The 19,609-nt window shown below is 41.3% G+C and overlaps 1 protein-coding gene across 2 annotated transcripts in view; it reads right to left on the reverse strand.

Moving 5' to 3' along the window:
• INO80 (INO80 complex ATPase subunit) overlaps nt 1-19,236 on the reverse strand; it is a 61,439-nt gene extending 42,203 nt beyond the window's left edge. Inside the window, exons 1-12 of one of the 2 annotated variants that reach the window (XM_030274314.4) lie at nt 18,978-19,236; nt 11,626-11,811; nt 10,201-10,367; nt 10,037-10,104; nt 7,182-7,343; nt 6,496-6,616; nt 5,055-5,269; nt 3,985-4,038; nt 2,347-2,550; nt 1,038-1,233; nt 777-844; nt 335-544 (exon numbers count right to left, since the gene is read on the reverse strand). In XM_030274314.4, the coding sequence (XP_030130174.4) occupies nt 335-544; nt 777-844; nt 1,038-1,233; nt 2,347-2,550; nt 3,985-4,038; nt 5,055-5,269; nt 6,496-6,616; nt 7,182-7,343; nt 10,037-10,104; nt 10,201-10,367; nt 11,626-11,768 (1,608 nt within the window). In that variant the 5' untranslated portion in view covers nt 11,769-11,811; nt 18,978-19,236. Of the gene's footprint in view, nt 1-334; nt 545-776; nt 845-1,037; nt 1,234-2,346; nt 2,551-3,984; nt 4,039-5,054; nt 5,270-6,495; nt 6,617-7,181; nt 7,344-10,036; nt 10,105-10,200; nt 10,368-11,625; nt 11,812-18,185; nt 18,321-18,977 lie in introns of those variants that run through there. The other variant, XM_072929969.1, reaches the window with a different exon arrangement.
• Between the last annotated feature and the right edge of the window lie 373 nt (nt 19,237-19,609).

A 19,609-nucleotide genomic window follows, 5' to 3' on the forward strand; every position in this document is an offset into this window, starting at 1 on the left:
AGGACAAGGCTGCCTGCAGTTTATCTGCTGACCCAAGCCTGAAACAGTTTGCAACTCCAAGCAGGCAAAGTCTCCTCCATGTATGATCTAAGTGATAAACAACTATATAAACCACACGAAGAATAGTGAACTTGAAGCCTCATTCAAAGCTATTATGTCCTAAATAATCAAGAACACTGTTACGTGGCCTACCTAATATTTTTCTTTCTTCCAAATACATTAAAGATCAACTATACACAGTCTATTTTTAAAAACAGTAGATTTTTTTTTTGCCAACTTTAGTGACTTAAATAATCCCAGAAGTTATGAAAATTTGCAAGATGTACTAATATACCTGCTCATATAGGTTGGCCAGCCAATTCATGCCTTTCAGTTGATAAGCTTTCAGTTTTCCATTGAAAATGGTAGGCTGTGGAATATCTTCTCCTGCTCGGATAGATGGGTTTGCTAAACTGTAGCTCTCTCCAAACCCAGTACCGGACTTGTTAGCAGCTCGTAAAGCAGCAGCCCGGCTCTCCTTTGCATCTTCATCAAATGATCTGGTCTGAATAGGAAAAGGAAGGTAATGAATAAGATGGTGAATATATTAACTTATCAAGAAACTGTAGTGTAAAAGGCTTTACAATTTACATTAAGACATACTACTTGGCAGAAATTTAGAGAAAATGAGCCTGTTTCTATAGCCCAAATCCTTATACTCTAGTTTTCTACTTGTTTAACACAAAATGTGTCAATGGAATTAAATTCAAATCTTCATGGATGCAAAAAATACATACCCGGGCTTGATGAATCTGGTAAGCATCCTCAGCATTCTTCAGAGCTTGGGCCTTGTAATAGTTGCTATCTGAAAATACCATACCCATATTAGAGCTCTGGATCAGTAACCACCCAAACACACAGATCACTTCCAATAATTGCAGCAGTCCTTCTTGCAGAGAAGGATGTTGTGCTTTAAATTGTTAAGTTTGCACAATAACACACAGAGTACAGTAAATTTCAAAAGAGTGGAAGGAAAGGACTGTGGATGAATCACTTACCATAATCTTCTTGGGTGATGTTGACCACTACTCCTCCACCAATATCAATCTGCCTTTGGGTAGAGCTGTCTTCCAGTTTGCGCAGGATTTCCTCCTGTATCCCATCATGTCCAATATCTCGTTTCCGACTCATAAAATGGGCATACAATTCCGTTTGTGTGATCAGGAAGTTCAGTTTTCGCTGCTGTCTCTTAGCCTAAGAAAAGAGCATTTCCCAAAAACAAAAGAAGAGGAAAAAGGGACAGGAGAAGAGTTCAATGTTAAAAATATAATTTTTAAAAAATCATCTAAATTACGTATCAACAACCAATCTATCTAGATTATGTTAAGCACACCACTTTGTGAAGTGCTACATTAGCACATAAGAACACTGACCAACTACATAAATATCTATATTAAAATATAAAAATGTTGTAATTTTTTTTTTTTTTTTAATTTCAGTAATCATGAAAAAAACACCATAATCTAATAAAAGAAAGTTCAATTGTTTTGTTTACATTGAAAAATTAAAATATCAAGAAAAAATAGCACAACTTTAGCGGTCTATAGTAAAGGAACTCAGCAGTTAAGATGCTCTCATGGCAACCTCACTCCCACATTCTGTTACTTATTAGTAGAGGGAATTATGGTAGTACACATGAGCACATCAATAGGTAATATAGTTGAAATATTATCATTACTCAGCATTCAGCAAGGCATTGCAGAAGCTCTGTTCACCCTTACGCTTTGGCAAAAAATGCTGCACTTAAAATTTGTTAATCTATATCAGCAGAAAACTTTACCAAATGTCAATGAATTTGCAAGAATGAGAGGAACACAATAAATACAAGCATAATTTAAGCATTATAATGACGTATATTTAGTTTTAAGATTCAACCTTTCCTCATATCAGGTATACATATCTAAAATAACAACCACAGTTTCACTAGAGGGCTTTTACAAGGAAACTCTCCTAATGAAAAAGTGTCGTTCCTTCCGGACCCAGAAAGATGTACAAACCATCACAAAATATTGGCCCTTACCAACAATGTGCTGCGTATGTCTGTGAAACATGCCCAGCTTCTTTGATTCCTTCCTCAATTTCACTCAATGATAAAGAATTTATGCAATTTTAAAGGTTTTTTTTAATCACCTCTTGCTAACATTAGAATAATTATGTAAAGAAAAATAAGACAGCAGAAGATATATGTGGAATAGTACCAAAACAGAAGAAAAAACTGAATTCCATGGCTTTAGAAAGTCAAACTATCCAGTTACTTCTGTGTCTCTTTAGCATATTATAAATCAGCAATCTTTCATTTTGCTGTACCTCTCTCATCTCCTCATCCAGCTTGCGTTGCTCCAGAGCCTCCTTCTCAGCTCGTTTCCGATGCTCTTTTTCCACCTTTTCATACTTTTTCCAATAGAGAAGCATCTCCTTGGTGAGACGACGCGCTCGTGGTAGAGTTTCCTTACAGTTTTTCTGGGCTTGGATTGCAGCTCTACGGACCTCCCTCATGCACTGGTGGGCCAGCTAAATGGAAGTAAGATTTGGGAACAGTGGTGAAATGGGCAGATTGTAAAGAAAGCCAGAAATAAACAGCATCAGATTTAATTATAACCAAGTCTGATACTTCAAAAGAAAAAAAACTGTGATACTTTACTCAGCAGCAATGCTTCTGAAATGGCATGAGAGAATGCAATCTCCCAAAAAATTCTGAGATGGTGGAGAAGATAAAATCTGAAGACAGTTTCAGCATGGCATAATACTTAAAAACTGATCTGATGGATAGGTCTTTGCAAGGGACTCAGAAGAACAAAATTCAAAGCTTACCTACAGCTCTTACTCACCTATTTCTTTACACTTTTCTGGGGTTATTTTTTCACTTCAATAAGAATATATTTAAGAATACTGCAATAGCAGTACTGGTGGAACATAATCTTGTTCACATTAATACATAGAAAAGTGATGGGGCATTCCACAGTTTTGCTACTATTTCATGAAGGATAAGAAAATGCAATTTTTTTTGGTCAAGTAGAAATAATTTGATGTCATTGTAATAGTGATCAAAATTGCTGGGTTTTTGAGTTTGTGACAGCTTTTTCTTCCACCAAAATTTGCACATCAACAATTCTAACATACAGATTTCAAATGATAAAACAAAATGAAGGCAAAAAAAAGTGGAACTTTAAAACATGTAAATTCTACTGGCCAGGTTCCTTAAACATACAAGCAAGTCCCATTTTCTGCATCCCTTACAGAGAAAATGCTCCCTTTCTCAATAATGTATATACAGAACAGGGTAAGTCCTACACCACCTTGTCTCTAACAATTCTCAGTCATATACTTTTTCATCATTAGCCATATAAATGAATCAGACACCTGAGCATAACCCCCTGAAAAGTGCTAAGAAAGCTGTTACCCTGTGTTTGTAAGTAAAGTTCTAGAGGTAGAAACAATGCTGATTCTCAGAGAAGACTCTCATAAGAAGATGGATTGCTTTTGCAATCACTTAAGCTGAAAACTGTTCTATTTTATTCTCAGGCCCTCTACATATTTATCTAAATTAAAGCACTTAATATTCCAAGAGCCCCTTTTATTTCATCCAGAAAGCTTAAAACCAGCAGGTTTTAAGTAGTGGATAGATGGGCTACTCAAAAGTTGAAGTGTACCAAGCCACTAATGTACAGTATCAAAGATTAGTAAATTTAGTATGCACAAACTAAATCTTTCAAAAGCCAGAAATATCTCATGAAAGGAACTCATGAGATGCTCATGAAACAAGACAAAACACAACTAAAAAATGAAAAGGCTTATAATAAATCACAATCACTTGTATACAGTGCTTTTTCCTATACTGTCCTGCTAGTATAGTCAGAATTGTAACAAACAGAAGAAACATGGAGAGGTTACAGTTTGCTTATTACATCCAGTACAATAAACAGTATGAAATTAAACACCACCCACCTTTTTGCTGTTGGTTAGGAAGAGGTTACGAGCTGAAGCTTTCTGTTTGTATGCCTGTAAAAGAGAACAACCTGTAAATTAGTTAAGGGATAATGGCTTCACAGTACTTTAAAAAAAATCACTATCAAGTCTTCAGCAGGTAAATGTACCAACTTCAGTCATGCACACTACTGTGTAATTGAGAATAGGTACTGTAAGTATTCTTCATTTTGACTGAAACACGTTTTCATTCCTAAATTACTGAAGGAATACATAAATATATTCCACATCCTGAAGGACGCATGCAAAACACCTCCTTTTTCACAATTGTTTCTTTAATTACTACTGTTGCAAAGCTGAGCTTTCCTATTCCATTTTTATCACTGAGGACAACAATATTTTCCACTGTTTCCCAAAGATGTAAAGAATATATGTAGCTCCCATGTTCTTCACATGACCAAAATTAATATTTTGAAAAAATATGGTCTCTCTCACGGCACATATCATTTGTTTAGCTTTTAAGTTCATAAAGGATGATACAGTCATGACTTGTTGTAACTTCCTAGAATTCAAAGTCTGCTAACTGTGAATTTCAAAAAGCAGGTTCTAAGGTCCACTCTGACTATCTCAGAAAATCCCCAACAGTGAACCCAACCTACTGCTTCAATTGTGCCTGAAGCTTGTACTGTAAATGATACAAACATTTTTCCCTAATCTGTTTCTGAGGTAAGGTTTCAAAAACACAGGTGCTGTGACTAAAACACCCTTTTCTGAATTCTACTGTAAACCTAGATACCGGTTTGCTCTATACTGCCATCCTGTAGATCAGTGTGAGTACCTGCTAGAGCTTATCACACTTTTCATTGCCAAAGGTTGAAGAGCCATGGCAAAGCACTACATGATCCTTTTAGGTACCACTGGTGATATTTCAACTACACGTTGCTTATGGATTACAGAATTCCAGATAGGTCATTAATGACCACCAGAAAAATCAGGTCTTACTTTACTCTAAGTGTCAAGTCCCCACTAAGTTGACTTGCTATTTCATTTTCTGACATCATTACTGATCTACTGCCATTAGCCAAGCTCACCTTTGGTAACTCCTTTTTAACAATGCTAAGCCACACTTTGCGCCGACGTGCATTAAGTTGCTCAATAGACAAATGCTTTTTCTTGGACCCAGGTGGTGGTGTATCGTGGGAAAACTTGGCAAAAACTTTGGTCTGATGATGGTGGCGTCGTGGTGACTCCTCTGAAGAGAGTTCTTCATCCCGTCTCCTCTTTTTCTTTACTTTTTTCAACTTGCCTGCATGGCAAAAACAATCATAAAAATACATTTTTATTTTTTGGGTACATTTAATCAGGCACCTTTCCTGAGTAAATCTTCCTAATCAGTCTATATGTGGAACCAACAAAGAAGTCAAACTTATCCATGTTTCCCAATTCTTGTACAATTCATTTATACTCTTAGGTATTTCCATATTAATTTATAATGGAAAGATTTTCCTGTTTAATAGAGAGGTGAAATGCAATTACCCAGGGAAACATGCCTTTAGAGTTAAAATGTCTTGGACTTGGTGCATGTTTCTTGCTTTGCAGCAAAATTCTACCTGAAGATACATACAGGTAAGACTTTTAAAGGTGGCAACATTATCATTTGGTATAATAAGTCTCAAAGCAAACTTCTCAACAAAGAGAAGACTGCATTGAAAGAGATTGGCACGTTGTCATGTCATACTAGTTTTCAGAGGAAACTGATACCGGTATAAGATATTAAAAATGTTCACTATGAGTATGCAAAATTATGGATGCTGCAAGATTAATGGAGGAAAAAACTACCACAGTTAAAGGAACTTGCAAAAAGAATGGAAGCCAGCCTGAAATAACCCCTTTAAAACACAGCTCAAACTTAAGTACTTTCACGAAGAGAATTCACCTTACATTGACAGCTCATAGCCTTCTCTGCTTCCTTACAGATTTACAACTACTGCCAGCCCAAACAAGAAAGGAAACTGTACTTCCTGGCAAATGTGCATCTCAGAAACTCCAGCTGTTATGTCAGAGGTATAATTCTATACTACCTGACATCAAACATAAACTCCAAGTTCCCTCTATTTTCCAGAAACACTCATGCCCTGTAACTTCCTGATCACTAAAACTACATGTTCAGGAATAACTGCAGCAGCTACTGGGTAAGTTCTTAAATTTTTCAAGGACCTATAATGTTTTCAAAATACTCTTGAGTAAATGGACCATGATATGAAACAATGTTTATGGATTCCAAACCACTGAATAAAGTCCACAAAGAAAATCTTAAGCCATGAACTCTCCAGTCACACACATTTTTCCACCTTAGCTTTCTAGAAACCAGATGATAAAGTATAATATTTTCTGAAGACGTTTTTCTTTGCCAGAACTTGGTATTTCCCTGCAAAACCCACAAGTTTTGAACATTTATGTTTAAACAAAGGAAACAATGTAGGAAAGTTAAACCACAGCAGCCATTTAAAAGCATGAGGTTAGTGACTTTACCTTTTATTTTTTTCTCTTCTTTAAATTTCTTTTTCTTGGGCCCTAGCAGGTGGCGCTGCTGCTCGTAGTAGGGGTCGTAGGTAGAGAGCAGCCCCGCGCTGTAGTACTGGTACTGCTGCAACTGAAGGGGAGAGTGAGCAGGTATCAGAGACAGCCCCTAAACAAGCTCAGATCCTGAACATAAAGAAGAGATCAGGAAGCATGCACTTCTCCATATTTTGCATTCGTCATCAACTATCAGAGAGTGTCTAAAGTGAAACTGCTCCCAGGGCTGGCCTCCAGGTTCTGCACTGGGAACCAAGCCCACCTGGTTAAGAGGGAAGAGCACGCAGTGAAGGTTGCACTTTCAAAACACTGCACTGTCTTTTCCATACAGGTGCTGCCCAGCAAGACAACACATTACATGAAGAGGTCCAATTATGGTCCTAACATTTGTTTTGCCTGCATTCCCAAATTACATGCATGTTCTACTTTGTCATTCCAAAGGATGTAAAAGGATGGGTTTAACAAAAAGGCATTTATAAGATTTTCATAAGGACAAACAAGTGAACTGTTACTGACTACCAAACAGTGTATTTTACAGTTCACAAAATTATGAGTTTTGACAAAAACATAAGAGCAGTAAAAATAATGCAGTTAAAAGAAAGAATAAAAATCAAGAAAATGTAAAAATTCTGACTTTTTACCTCTTTGTCTTTGCTATATTTACTTTGATGCAATTTCTTATACTTGTGTAATCGCAGCATATCATGAAGTTCCTCCCTTGAAAGAGAAAATTCTTCTTCCTCATCTCCATCCTCATCACTTGGTGAATCTGTGTCACTGGAATCATCACTCAGAAGGATACTCTAACAAGAATAAATGGAAACTAATTTAACAATCCCAAGTCCCTGTGCTGAATTGTTTATTTATGCAAAGCACTCTTGAGCCTATACCTAACAAAGAGGTGTGGGTTTCACCTAATAATACTTGGTACTAACAACATGTCCATCTAAAATGATTCATAGGAAATGGTTTTCTGAGGAGCAGACCAGTATAGCAGTGAATTCAATATGCATTTTCTGATTTGGAGGAAAGCAGTTTTCTGTTAGTTTGTGACAGTTAAATCATTTTAGTCCACTTTGTCTGTGGTCTCAGAAAAGCAGCAGTGAGAAAAGACAGGATAACAGCAGGGGTATTTTATGACGTGTCTTGCAGGTGCTTCCCCCTACCCCATTTGTAGTCTGTCCCACTATTCTACCACTTCTCCCTGCATCAGTTTCTGCAAGTTTGGCTCCTGTTCAACCTCTTGGGAACATGTTTTTGCTAACTTGAGATGCCTACAATACAGTGAAAAGGCAAAGACAGCATAGAGCCACCATTCCGCCCTCTTCTGCCATCCTCACTGAGACCTTGTACTGAGTTCAATTTAAAAACAAAGTTTCAGTCAAGTCCCAAATCTCCATTTCACAATAGATTAGTTTAATTTAAAAGTAATTCGGATTCGGAATGTAAACTAACTGCCAAGTCCACCACTAAACTGCATTCCCATGCACTACATCCACATGCCTTTTGGACACCTCCAGGGATGGCGATTCCAAAACTTCCCTGGGCAGCCTGTTCTAATGTCTGACCATTCTTCCCAGTGAATAAAATTTTTCTATTATACAATCTAAACCTCCCCTGGCACAACTTGAGGCCATTTCTATTGCCCTATTGCTTATTATTTGGGAGAGAAGATTCATCCTCACCTCACTACAATCTCTCTTCAGGGAGTCCACCCCAAACCTCCTTTTCTCCAGGCTTAATATCCCCAGCTCCCTCAGCTGCTCCTCCTAAGGCTTGTGCTCCCGAGACTTCCCCAGCTCCATTGCCCTTCCCTGGACCTGCTCCAGCACCTCCATGTCTTTCTCATTGTGAGAGGTCTAAACTGGACACAGGGTTCGAGGTGTGGCCTCACCAGGACACCAAGTACAGGGAGAAAAATCACTGCCCTGGTCCTGCTGGCCACACTACTGCTGATATAGGTCAGGATGCCATTGGCCGTCTTGGCTACTTGGACACTGCTGGATGCTCACTGCTGTCAACCAGCACCCCCAGGTCCTTTTCAGCTGAGCAGCCTTTCAGCCACGCTTCCCCCAGCCTGTAGTACTGCATGGGGTGGTTGTGACTCAAGGGCAGAACATTTACTTTGTTGAACCTCATGCAATTGGCCTTGGCCTATGATCCAGCCTGTCCAGAATCCTCTGCAGAGCCTTCCTGCCTTCCAGCACATCAACACTCCCACCCAACTTGTCAACAGGTAACTGAGGGTGTATTTGATCACTTCATTCAGATCATTGATAAAAGACAATAAACAGGACCAGCCCCTGGGGATCACCACTGCAGCTACCACCAGCTGATCTAACTCCAGGCATCACCACTCTCTGGGCCCAGCCATGCAGACAGTTTTTCACCTGGTAAACCAGGTACCCATCCAAACGTGAAAAGTCACCTTGTCAAGGAGAATGCTGTGGGAGATGGTGTCAAAGGCTTTACTGAAGTCTAGACATACATCCACAGACTTTCCTCCATCCATTAGGCAGGCCACCTTGTCACAGAATATGATCTGGTTGGTCAAGCAGTGTGGGAATCCAGGGCTTCCCTCTGGCTGCCCTGGAGGGCCTGGGACCCTGGCAGTGGGTCAGGAACCCCCCTCTACAGAGCCCCGAGAGACACTGCCTCTGATCTCTGTCCACGGAAAAGAGTTTTCAATCTTACAGGATGAATTATAAGCTCTGATATATATATCTGATATTTGATATAAGTAATAATTAAGTGTGGCATGGGTGCAAAAGTGAAATTTTAGGTTTCTAGATTAGAGGTTCAAAGGGGACAAGATGGAGGAATTGGGTGTGTCTTGTCCTTTTTCTCCTTCTTCATGCCCTCCATGTTTCACTGTAGTGTTGGCTTTTTTCTATTGGTTTAGGCTGGGGACACACTGTTCAACTTAGGTGATAGATATTGACACATTATTGTAAATATAGCACACGTAGTTTCTGGTATATGATGTAACATCCCACTGAGGGCAGAGCCCCGCACGCTGCCCTGCAGGACAGACCTACAGCAGGGCAGCGGAACATGTTAGAGATAAGAATAAACAACCTGAAAAACCAGCACAGACGAATTATGGCTTCTTCTTTGGCAATAGGGCAGAAAGACAATGACTTTTTACAATCTCGGAATCATCAATACCTCAGATTCTCACAAAGCAGGACCCGACTTTCATAAACCCATGCTGGCTGGGCCTGATCCCCGGGTTATCTGGCACATGCTGTGTGATGACACTCAAGATGATCTGCTCCATAACCTTTCACAGAGCACCAAGGACAGGCTGACAGTTCTGTAGGTCCCTATGCCCTCCTGACAGCTTTTCTTGTAAATGGTTATCATGCTTGCAAACTTTCAGTCAACTGGGGCCCCCCTGGTTAGCCAGTACTGCTGGTAAACGACTGAGAATGGCTAGGTGGGTAACTCTACTCACAGATTCCACAATAGCTGCATTTCTTTCCAACATTCTTACCTTCAGCCACTTTCTGCTTTTCTTCAGTTTGGAAAAATTATACAAGCTCCCCTTTTCAGACTTTGGTTCTGTTTACAGAAAAAATAAAAAATAAAGTTCTTAAGAAATAATGTTTTTCCAGACTAACCCAAAGAAAGCAGACATTCAACCTAGTAGATGCCTACCTGGCTGAAGTACTCCGTTCAGGGAATGTGTGTTCAGCATCCCAGAATTCCCTGCTCCAGAAGACTCTCCAAGAAAGGTGTCTGGAGGCTCTTCCTTAACTTGCATCAGGGGATCCCCAGACTGAGGCAGCAAAGGATTGTCATCCAATCCATCTTCACTTTCATCACTGCAAGAAGATCCATAATACAGTGGCAATGACAGGAAAATATTCAAAAGAGAAGATGTCCATCCAACTTTCTTACATAAGGGCATTTGTCTAAAGGTTTGAGAATTGAGACAGATTCAGATGTAATTTTACACATTAAAAATATTGCTGTTAATAATTTCCCAATTAACCCCTTAGCAATAGTTAATCATGAGATCAGCCTGGCTATGTTATCAACCTGCCCCTCCAGTCTTTAACTAGGTGTCTGGTTTTAGAAGCATGAACTAGGCAAGTCAAACAATATTGTCATACTCACTGGGACATGTGAGAAATGTCCCAGATACACCTTTTCTAATTATTTTGTGGCTCTTAATACATACTTATAAATATATCTGTTATCTGCTGCCCATTCTGTTACCAGTTCTGTAACTCTGCAATTCTGAAACACTGATGAAATGAAATATGTAATTGTTTTGGGACAGAAACACACACTGATGTTGCCTCATTGCTACAACTTACACAAATCCTGCATCTGACAAGTCTTTCCATTTTTTTTATGACTAAAGGCTGTAGGTGTCCCTGAAAATATACTTAGCCCTTCCTCTTTCTACTTTTTGCAGACTAAGAAAGTTTTGGCAACTCAGCTAGAAAAAAAGAGCTTTAGAACATTGTATTAATTCGTACATGAGCTGGTAGCACATTATGGTTCACTATGAACTGAGAGAAGCACAGTCCCAAAATCTTTCATACAATCATAGAATATCCCAAGTTGGAAGGGAGTCACAAAAGCCTTTAAGTCCAACTCCTGGCTCTGCACAGGAGAGTCCCCAGGAATCGCACCATGTGCCTGAGAGTGTTGTCCAAATGCTTCTTGAACTCTGTCAGGCTGGTGCTGTGACCCCTTCCCTGTTCCAGTGCCCAACCACCCTCTGGATAGAGAACCTCTCCCTAATATCCCGCCTAAATCTCCACTGACAAAACTTCATTCCATTCCTTCCCTCAGGTCCTGTCAGTAGCCACCAGAGAGAAGAAATCAGAAAAGCTTTGCTTCAGGAACTCAAAACTAATGCTAGATTTATTATTAAATTTAATAGTATTTTTTATATTTCCTCTTCTCTAGGTTGAACAATCTAAGTGACCTCTCCTCCTTTAAAGCAGAAGAGTTTCTAATGAACAAGTCACTGACAAATTCTTAATATGGTGTTGGTGGGGAACAATATTATAAAAATGCCTGTCTTTCCTTGGCACTCCCAAGGGAAAGCAGAAAAGCTTTTGGTACCTGGATATACTCCTGTTAAAGATGGCAGACGTCTGTCGTAGGAACTGATCCAGTTGCAGAGCTTTTTCCAGGTATTGCAGATAGAGGGGTTTTGCCAGCTCTGAGCAGCTGCCATCCTCCCTGGCACCCAGCTCTGAGGCCATAGAACAAACTTCTCCTCATGCACAGGTGCCTCTGAACACACAGCTGTAAAAGGAAACAACGGCCATCAGCACCACAACTCCTCTGAAAGGAGCAAACCTGGGAAGTAGACAGATCTACCAAGACAATTCTGGGCAAAAGCTTGGGTTGCACTTAACAGGCATAGTAAACAAAGAGAAGTTGCCATTCAACTTTCCACCACAGCCACAAACTAGATTCTTAGTTTTCTGGTTTATGACTTTGTTGGTTGCTGTTTGATAGGAACAAGCACTGTCTTAACCTAGTATGATAATCCAAGTGGTGACATAGAAATTCAAGTCCTCAAGCAACTAAGTAAGCTTTCATCATTGTTAAAGATAACATGTTTAGCCCTGAACAGAAGGCATATATATAAAATAACTGACTCCAAAAAAGAAAGAACTACTAAAAATATCTCTGTTGTTTTTACCATTCAGTTCACAGCTGTAGTCTACTGAGTACTTCTACTATTTCTCCTTTACCTTACAGCAATGCTCTTTCACGACTGAAAATATAGGTGTTACCTGTTGGCAAACGAGCTACAAAACCTTTTCCTTCTGAAGTGCAACTGTTATGTCATTAAAGAAAAATACATAAAAAGCAACTTGCAACATACTTTTTAATATTTACAAATTTAGAACGTATTCTAGCATTATGTTTTTCAACTAGAAGAAACTGTCCACCTGATTTTATTTTTTTAAAATTTGTTCTCTGGATTTAAGGTTCTTAATAAAGCCAAATGCACCCCCCTGCAATATTTGCATACTACATACTCTAGAAACAAAGGTATCAAAACATTTCATTGCTCTGTAAACTGCAGTTTTCTTTTCCTTCAACTACAAAGGACATCGTAACAACTGTTACAGTAATAGCTCTGCCAACTCAAATTTTACTTTTCTTTGACTACAAAAGATGCCATCACTGTTAAAATAATAGTGAGAAAGGTATGTGATTTCCAAAGCCAGAGTTGTTACTGCATAAATCAAAGTGCTGTCAAGATCTTAAATATTTACAAAAAAACAAATAAATACATCAAGTTTTTACTTCTGGTGGAGGACAAAAATCATAGAATGGTTTAGGTTGGAAAGGTCCTTAGAGAACATCTAGTTCCAACCCCCACCATAGGCAGGGACACCTCCCACTAGAACAGGTTGCTCAAATTAAAACAGTCAGATTTTAGATTAATTGTTCTTCTAAAGGATTCTTCTGGTTTCTATCACGTCTTAAAAATACTACAAAACCTGAAGCAAAATCCACATTAATTTACTGAAAGACATATATTTGTTCAATTATTATATCACCAACTGAATTGTTTTGTGCTTATGTAAGTGAACATCCAGATTGAGTATCCAATCTTCAAGTGGTTCTCTCTTCACATATACAGATCCAAACCCCAGCATCTAACCTTCTCTTTTATCCTCCAAAATTACAGAACAATTTCAGAACTTCAAAGTTACAATATAAGTGATTCTCATCTTAAGACTAATGGCTGTGCTTGAAAAAGAGCAAATTGTATTATTTCTTTAAAAATACTGTGTCTTGAGTTAACGCCCTTATCCGCAGAGAATAATCAGTAACACACCAGAATTCATTAGATAAGGTAACGGTTCTGTGATAAAAATAATTTTTAGACTGAAGCTTTCTACATATTAGGTCCTTGCATACCTGACAGCAATTGAATGACTGAACTCTGTCACCAAATCCTCCTTTCCAGCAGAACTTGGCAACACCTGAAAGCTTTCCCTATAAGGGTAGTAAGATGCACGTTTTCCAAGCAACTTTCATCTACGTATGTCAAAATGCTTAACAGGCATTTGAAATCAAACCAACCAAACAAAAAAACTAAAATCAAGAACTGTCTTCCAAGAGAGAGGAAGACACAAAATGAAGCACAAAATCATTTTGGTTGGGAAAGACTTCTAGGATCATCAATTCCAGCTGCTAATCCAACACTGCCAAGTCCACCACTCAACAATATCCCCAGGTGCCACATCCACACACCTTTTAAATACCTCCAGGGACAGTGACTCAACCTCTTGCCTGGGCAGCCTGTTCCAATGCTTGACAACCCTTTCTGTGAAGAAATTAAATAAAAGGCTTAAAAAATGAGAGGAAACATGAAACTTGTGCCTCTAATGGAAGAGACCATTCATGAGGTGGTAGAAAAGAACACCTTGAAGGTGAAAGGGGTTTTCCTTTCCTTACGATCACTAATAAAAATGACATATATTACAAGAGCAAAAATCTCTCCCTAGTGTCATAGCAAAAAAGTATGGTGATTCCTTTTGTCATTAAATTTCAAAATGTATCCATCAACCAGGGCATGTATTATATTAATACAGTTAATCAGAAAAACATGGCATCTTTCACCTGCCTGCTGTTTGCAGAAAACCACATTCCCAAAACTCAGCCTTGTACTTCCATATTTAATAAAGTCTTCCTTGACCCGACATAGTATAACTCCTCTGTATTTCACCCATATAAAAACATATGCTTTTGCTTGTCTTCCTATTTTAATTGCTCCACAAGCCTTCTGTACATACAACATTAACTATTCTTGTCCTCAAAACAGTTACTAGTCTGTATCCTGCCTACCAAATAAACGAAAAAGTACAGGAGAGCTCAACAATATCCTTAAAACATATTTACAATGCCCAAAAGAAAGTCAGTAAGTGTTACACAGGCATACTGAATAGTGAATAACTCAGACATTTAATTCAGCCTTTCATTCATTTATATGCTGACAATCACAAAGGGCTTCTCTGCTGATCAAAGTAATAATACAGAAGGCTAAGTGATAGATAATTCATTCTCCATTCTTTCATTTTCACGATAGGTTCTAACAAATATTTCCAATAGCAAAAACTGATTGAACAGTAAAGTGAGAGAAGACAGGAACAAACAAGAGGCACACAGCCTGATCCACTACTGTATGTAACTGTTTACAACATCACCAGCATACCGCTTCAGTGGATTTACATGGTGATGACATTCATTCCACATTTCTTTGACATTTTTGAAACAAACCTATCCTTTTTTCTACTCTTTTTTGTCCCGTTTAAGGACAAAACACAGATTTTCAAAAATATGTCATTACTGATGGTAACATTTAGGTAAATACTCATATGTTACAGGGCACATCCATGACTTCCTTACTGATATATACCAACTTCATGTTAAGTTGCAATATCAAATTCAGTAGCTATTTGTTTTCTCCCTTCCTCTCCCTTAGAGTTCTAACAGTTGAGAAAAACAACATTTGGAAATAAATAGCTTCTGCACTGCCAGGCTGGCACTTTGAATCTTCTAGCATACCTAATCAGAAGTTCACACTTAAGCCATTTAATTGCATCAAATGGACCACTAAATTTTTAAAAGTACAGGTGAAATATCAGCAGGAATGTAATAATTTCATGCAAATAACTTTAATAGTATTTGTATTTTTTTAATATCTAAGTTCAGTTCTGAAAGAGCTTTCCTCATCCTGTTTTAAATCCCTTTGCTTAGTTTAATGTTAATGTAGGTGTGGGGTTTCTTCCCTCACTCCTGTTTTTCCAAGGCCGCCCATTTATAGCATCCAGTCAGTAAGCAAACACCCCACACTGGAGAAGAATCCTCCAAGGACATCTTCTGAGAGCAGCTAGGTTTTATAACAAGGTTTCTAAATTTTATGCCCACTGACCTGCACCAAACAAACAGCAAAACCGCGTCTCCTGAAACAGCTTATCTTTAAAAGCAGATTCTCCCAATTTAAACAAATATCCACTGCATATTTCTGAATGGAAGTCCAGCAAGCTTTTCTTACTGGTATCAAACAGGAACTCCGTAAGTACTAAGTGCAAAATCTGGCTCTTGTGCTTCGCTGCAAGCTGAATGGGGTGTGTTTTGCAGAGCTGTTTGAAGCAGGACTTTTTCATCCCTGAGTTTCCTGTGCTTTCCTGCTCTTCATGACTAACATCAACCGTCATAGTAAATAATGATAACTCCACTCCTAGCTGAGGCACACACACAAACACAAGCTGCCATGCAAGTACAAGGTACTGTATTGCAGCTAATGCACAGTACCTCTTCTTAGCAAGGCAAATCAGGGAGGTAAAAGTAATTCAGTCTCGCTAGCCACACACTAAGTGCATGGATATGAAGTGTGACCAGCTGGCAGGTGAGCACTTGTTCCAGTATTAAGAATACTTGTTGCAGTATTTCAGCCCACAGAAGCAGCTTCTTTTCTCTTTTCCATCCTATCACTGCAAGTACACTGAAAAAACATCCATGTGAACAAAAAATTGAAATCACAGAAAGTATGTATTCCTCATTTATTTATAGCATGGAAGGTTTTATCCATATAAGGATTAAAACTGGTCAAAGATACAATCTTCTATGCCACCTTGTTGCCTTGCAATTTTAGCAGTTTTCTGGGTTTTTCCCACACATGGGTTTTTTGTGTTTTGCAATTCCACACCAACTTATTAAGATAGATTTTCTAAATTTATGCAAATCCCTAAAATATTTCGCCTTCTTGAAGAAATTTAGAATTGAGACATACAGGTCTCACTGGAGCAGCAGAATAGTTAATGCTGTGAGATTTTCCAGTAGTAATATCTCCAGAATAAATCCTGACACAAATATATATGTGTGTGTGTGTGTGTGTATATATATATATCTCCAAACAGAAGATTCACTCAGACAAGGTTTGTGTGGAAAACACAGACTAGCACAGTAATAGCAGCTAGGCTTATTTTTGTCAGACTTCTTTAAATGCATATAATCTCCAATATAAAAAATTGTAGTGGGACAAAATATCTGAACTATTTTGTTTGAAGGAGAATTACATGCTGTCCTTTCCCCACTCATTTTAGCTTGCTTTGGTAAATGCATAGTTACACTAACAACAATTTCCCAGAGCTATAGACCACATTTTAAAGCAAAACGTAATTCCCATATGGGTTTTTTCTTATGGCAGTGTCTTAAATATAACTGGGATATATAAGACACTATGGCTTTTCAAAAAGCAAATACAAAATTTCATACGAAGCTAAAGCCTCCGCTAACCTCAAGTTGAACAAATAAAATTAATACATATACAACTAAACTCTGAGTTCACACCGTCTGAGTTTGAAATTTAAAGAAGACCTTTTCATTGCTTTCCTGAGTAATGAAATCCAGGTAAACTAGATGCTTTACTTTGCTGTTCTGCTTTTGTGGTATGGTGTCGTATTGTTTTCCAAGGAATGAGACAGCATTTCAGTGATCTGTGTTTCACCTTTTAATCACTTTTGAATACAGAGAAGAGCCAGCAGGGCACTGCCTATGGATTTTCCAATTCCCAAAAAAACCCCAGTTACAGATAAGGCCTAATTTATTGTTTAAAAGAAAAACTATACAGCAGTGTATCAGAAGCATACATGTAGCAAACAGCAGAATACCTTCAAGCATATGGAACACGTAAGTAGGCACGTCACAGCTCTGCTTCCAACTTTAAACTAGCAGAAAAACAAACCTATTGAATTGTTCAATTAGAGTAATTCTTGTCCCAAAAGAGCATTTAATAGTATCCATGGAGGCCTCAGACAATGCATTTATACTCTGCTCTACACAGCAGCACCAACAGTTAACCTCACATTTTGCAATTCTGTGCACACAAAATAACAACTTCATGGATATTTGCCCTTTTGTTTGGTTTTTACTCCCTCTACCCTAGACCATGAAAAGGGAACTGTGTCCAAAAAAAACCTCTAAGAGGACTTGCCATCTAACTCAATCTAGCATGTAGTCTAGCCTGTCAAGGAGCACGCTTATAACAAAATTCACAGTTTATTACATTATACCCAAATGGAACAGAACTTGCTTATTTGAACCATCAAGAATTGGGACACAGTATTTTCAGCAACTTCAACAATATACATGTGAAAAATAAACAAGAGAAGAATTACAGGCAATATCCTTTAGCCCTGGAAAAAGGTTCAAGCTACACTTCTATTTCTTCTCCTTTTCCCTATCTTACCAGCCTCTCAGTGTCAGAACACTCTTATACATACACACTAAAGGAGTGACAACACAAATGAGTCCTTTAAGTTAAAAAATGTGTTGGTCACATACCTAAAGGGCTTATCAGATGTGCTGTGTACATCGTATCAGATTTGTGTGTACAAATCCATGCAGATTTGATTGTAAGAGAGAAAACTAAAATTCTAATTATACACATTTCACTGTAAAAAAAGTACACGACTTTCATAATTTTCTTCATGCAAAGGCGAAACTAAACTAAAGGAGTTTATTATTATCTGCAACACTGCAGTGGGAGAAATCTTCCACAGAAGACAGGCAACAGCGTTAAGACAACATAACGCTAAATCACGAACAGAAATTGTATCGAGCCACACAGAGAAATTGTACTAGGCTACCTGTTTGCAGTCAAACAGGAGCGGACTTTACAGCGCAGCTTTTGGGAAGTGCGCATTTAGCAGGGCGAACACAGCACTGAACTGCGTTCCACGGGCACCCGGGAGACACTTTTCATCAACAACGCCACGAGTCTGGCAGGGGGCCCCTTCCTGCAGGTGCCGGTGGCTATTTCGGGAGCGCCGGGGCGGCCCGGGAGCCCGCCCCGCCGGGCTCTGCGGGCAGAGCCGCGCCACGCGGCCTCACGTACAGGGGCAGCCCGGGGCAGCCCAGCCCGGTCCGGCCCGGCCGCGGGCGGAGGCCTCGTTCTGACGGCACCGGAATGGTGGGGGGGGAGGCGGGCGCGCTCCCGCAGGCGCGCCCCCGCAGGCGGCGGGTGCGCGCTCCCGCCGGTGACGCGGCGCTCCCGGCCCGGCCGCGCCGCCGCCCTCGCCGCGCGCCCCCCCGCACCCCCCGCCCGCGCACGCGCCACCGCCCGCACGTGCGCCGGCAGGTGCGCGGCGGCGCCCCCGCCCCCCCCGCCCCCCGCCGAGCCCCCCCGCGCCTGGCGGGGCCCGGCCGCCGCTCTAGACCGGGGCTGGGGGGGGAACGACGTCTCCGCGGCCGCCGGTACCGCGGGGCGCATCCGGCGGGCAGGGCGGGGAAGGGGCCTGTCTCTTTAAGAAGAGGCCCGGCTGCTGCGGCCGCCGGTCGGCGCGGGGGGTGAAGCCGCGGCCTGCCGGGCCGGCGCCCCCGCTGCCGCCTCCCGTAGTCCCGGCCCGGCGTGCCCTTGCGCAGTGGCCGCGGTGGCTCACCTGGGTAGCGGGCCCGGCGGCGACGCGGCGGCGGCGGCGGGGGGCTGGGGGTGTCTCCCGGGCTCGCTCCCCCGCTTGCTCCACCCGGCCTCTCGCCCCGCGTTGCCGGGGCTGGCGTTGCCTGTCTCCTGCCGCGGGGCGCTCCCGGCTCCTGCCTCGCCAAGATGGCGCCCGCGCTGGTGCTGAGGAGGAGGCGGCGGCTGCGGGCGCTGGGACGGCGGCGGCGGCCACTTTCGCTCACTGAGAGGAGAGGAGCAGGGACACGGGGAGCCATGGCGGGGGGGAGGAGAGGCGCCATGCCCAGGCCTGATCAGTCGAACCCCGCATGCCTCCCCGCCGCCCCGGCCCCGCGCCTGGGCCCCGCCGCCCCGGCCGCGCCGCCGTGCCCGCGGCACGGACCCCACGGCGGCACGGCGGGGCTCGGCCCCGCGGGGACCCCGCGGGGGGCCCGCGCTCATCGATGCGCTCCTGCTGCCGATTGGTAGGGTCTGGCGGTGACGGAAATTGCCGAAGGGACTCGGCCGGGCGGCCGGGTGAGCCAGCGAGTCTCGCGCGAGGCGGGGCGGGGTCTCGCGATGTAGGCGCGGGGAGGCGGGCGTGTCCCGGAAGTGACGCGCGCTCGCCCTTGAGGC

Source organism: Taeniopygia guttata, chromosome 5 (assembly GCF_048771995.1).
Source record: "Taeniopygia guttata chromosome 5, bTaeGut7.mat, whole genome shotgun sequence".
NCBI classification, from domain to species: domain Eukaryota; kingdom Metazoa; phylum Chordata; class Aves; order Passeriformes; family Estrildidae; genus Taeniopygia; species Taeniopygia guttata.